At 40.9% G+C, this 3,211-nt stretch overlaps 1 protein-coding gene across 1 annotated transcript in view; it reads right to left on the bottom strand.

The window, feature by feature from the left end:
• Positions 1 to 233: 233 nt before the first annotated feature.
• Positions 234 to 3,211, bottom strand: part of CKAP4 (cytoskeleton-associated protein 4) — a 5,255-nt gene continuing 2,277 nt past the window's right edge. The window contains exon 2 of the mRNA XM_009885555.1: positions 234 to 1,565. Coding sequence (XP_009883857.1) covers positions 234 to 1,565 — 1,332 coding nt within the window. The remainder of the gene's footprint in view (positions 1,566 to 3,211) is intronic.

Raw genomic sequence — 3,211 nt, 5'->3', positions numbered from 1 at the left:
CCCCAACTAAACTCATGTTTTCTTAAAACAAAATTAAAAAAAAAAAAAAGAAGTAAACAAAAACCCAAAAACACTACACAAAAGAGAAATAAAGGAAATAAGCAGAACTGTCTCTATTATTAAAGTATTCTTAATCTCTTTGGAGGTATCAAATTGCTTTTAAAAAGAGTAAAAAACTGGGCATACAAAAGCTATTCTCCTTGATCCGTTATTTGCACAAGGAGCACTGCTGCCTAAACTTTTTCATGTATTTTTTCTACTTTCACAAACAACCTTTCCAGATCATTCCTCAGGTCATCTATTGAGCTCTTCACAGACTCCAAGTTGTTCTCATTATTTTCAATTTTCACCGAGTAGGAGACTAAACTATCCACTGCAGTCCTTATCATTTTCAAATCAGAATCAACCTGGCTGACAGAAGATCTCAGTTCATCTACAGAGCCTTCCACAGAAGAAAATTTTTCAAGATAGCTTTGAGAATGTGCTTGACCCGCCTGAAGATTTCCTTGATCCAACAAAGTACTGATTTGTTTCTGGACATCCTGAAGAGCACCGGAGGATGGCAGGTCAATGATGCTTCTCCTCAAGTTTTCCACATCATTGTACAGCGAGGTCTGTGTTTCACCAAGATTTTTCAGAACGTCTGTCACTGAAGTTATGTCCATATCTGAGATCCCCTGAAGAGCAGTAATGCTTTGTTCTAGGGTACTGAGCTTATTCTCGTATTCTGCCTCCTTAGAAAGGAAAGATTGCAACTTTTCACTGTTCTGAGCAGCAACAGAGGTTAGAGACTCCAGGCTGTCTTCTATGTGCCTCAACCGAGAATCCAGTCCTTCACTGTTCTTCCCAAAAGTTTCTAATGCTTTCCTGAAGAGGTCGTTTTCTTCCCATTTGTGGAGGTCTGCTTTAACTTGCAGTAAATCTTCATCAAGTCTTTTAATGTCACCAGGAAGCTGCATAATAGAATCCTCAGCTCTTAGAACTTTCTCTTGTAAAGCTTTTAATGAAAGGTGTTCAGTGTCCGCAGCCTCTTTGAATTTCTCATGTTCTTGTTTGAGGTTGACTAGCTCTTTCACTTCAGTATACACATCAGACTCCATGGAGTCTATTGTACTCTTCAGGGTCTCTATGTCCTTTTCTTTGGTTTTCATAGATGCTTGCATCTCATCCAAAGCATCTTTTAGCACCTTAATTTCATGTTTGTACACATCTACTTCTTCTAGTGAATTAACCTTTGCTTTCATATTGTTGATTTCATCTTGGCTCCTTTTCTGGACTTCAGTGAATACAGCAATGTTATCGTTTATAGACTTGGTTAGCTCTGTTAGCCTCTCTTCCACTGTGTTTTCCAGAGATGTGAAGTCTCGTTCCCTTGCATCCTTTACCATGTGGATGCCGTCAGACAAGTCTTTCAAAATTTCATTTTGCAGCTTCTGAAGCACTTCACTGATCCGGTTTATTTCAGTCTCCCCTTGTTTAACAGCCTTCTCAGTAACCTCCTGCTTCTGCTGAGCAATTTTCATCATGGATTCAAATTCTCCAAATGTAGCTTGAAGAGAACGCACCTAAAACAGAAATCCACATGGTTAATATCTACAATTCCATCCTTAACCACATCCTCACCCTTTGTGTCTAAGGTTTTTATGGCCCTTGTTACCATATGAAATGATCACCTTGCAATCCTTCGTGCTCCCTACCTCAGGTGACCCTATGGCACACAGATATGGGAGGCACAAAAATCCCAGCATCTAGAGCCTTACAGCTCTATAGATACATACATCTTCCACTGAGGATCCTTGGCCTCACTCACCTGCCACAAATGATCCAGGAAATCCGTGGCAGTGAAAAACAGTTACTCAAGTCTCCAGAGTTTGCATCTGGACCCCTGAGCCATTCCCCCTCCCATTATGATTCCTGGTTCTACAGACCACAAGTCTGTAAGGGAGGAAAGGGAGGGGGGGTAAAAAAAAAACCAAACGAGTAACTTGTACCAGCTTCTGAACACAGAAAAGCTGTGATTAGAGTTTAGCAGGCAATGATACCCAAGGCCAATTCCTGAACATGAAAGAAGTTTCAAACTACACAAGAAAGAGTAATAGGAAAACTTAGGGGGAAAGGGGAGCTGGGAATGCCTCCAGAGTGGAAGTAGTCATCATGACATTTTGCTGCTCCTAGACACCAACGGAGACACGGTTTTTTCTTGTTAATTACTTTTTAAGATTAAAAAAAAAAAAACATAGAAAGGCTTTAATGTTCCAAATACTTAGTACCTCATTATTCACATGAATGCATACACCCACATCTTTAGCGCACAGGGGCACACGTATGTACACAGAGAGAGAACAAAGCCATAGCAGCTGCCAAGGGGACTGACTTCCATCTATCTCAGGTTAATACTCACAGAAAGTTGTTACCACTGGATCAGGTATGCTATTAAGCTTCCCAGTTACAAAAACTATCTTTACAGCTGGTTTTAGTAGCAGCAAGAGGGAAAAGGTCAGGAGGTGAGTGGCCGCCACATTCATTTACTCTCACATTTGAAGGTAAGATCCAGGCACACCAAAGGGGAAGCACGCGTTACTTCATTTCGGGGCCAAGCAGAGTATCAGTCTCAAGACAGTGGAGAAATCTTTTTGTGCGTGTGTGGGTTGTATTTTTTTAAACTTTGTAAAGCAATGTAAGAACTCCCACTGGCTGCAACAGGAATCCATCACGTAGAAAATACCTCAAGGCTCTGGCAGGATGGCAAGTGCTGAGTAATGCATGTTGCCTTGCCTCATGCTGCTCCCTGTGTCTGAGGGGTATATTAATCAGTCATGCCACATGGGCTGCCATGTTTACTGATTAGATACACAGCTGGAGGGGTGGTTTTATTTTATAAATAGAAGGAAGTATAATTTATATGTTCTTAGAGAGAAATATACAGAGCTGCTATTTTTTTTTTCTTTTTAACTAAAGGAGGCTCCAGCAGTTCCCAGTCAGACTGTGAACCCAGAAACTAATCTCAAAAGACCTAACAGGCTTACTAATTAGAAATTAAGTTATTCACATGTATTTTTGCAAGACTAAATCCCTGGCCAAATCCTCCCTGCTTTTCATGGAAGTTACACTGTGAAAGGACTGCAGAGTTTGGCCATGAGACTTGCCCTTGCTCCAACAGATGCCCGCAGTTTGAAGAATGCCCATAAAGATGGCTTCCTTTTTTTCTCCT

This window comes from Charadrius vociferus, unplaced genomic scaffold (assembly GCF_000708025.1).
Source record: "Charadrius vociferus isolate BGI_N301 unplaced genomic scaffold, ASM70802v2 scaffold865, whole genome shotgun sequence".
In the NCBI taxonomy this organism is placed as follows: domain Eukaryota; kingdom Metazoa; phylum Chordata; class Aves; order Charadriiformes; family Charadriidae; genus Charadrius; species Charadrius vociferus.
The sequence above is the reverse complement of the archived record's forward strand: the minus strand, read 5'-3'. Positions and strand labels throughout refer to the sequence as shown.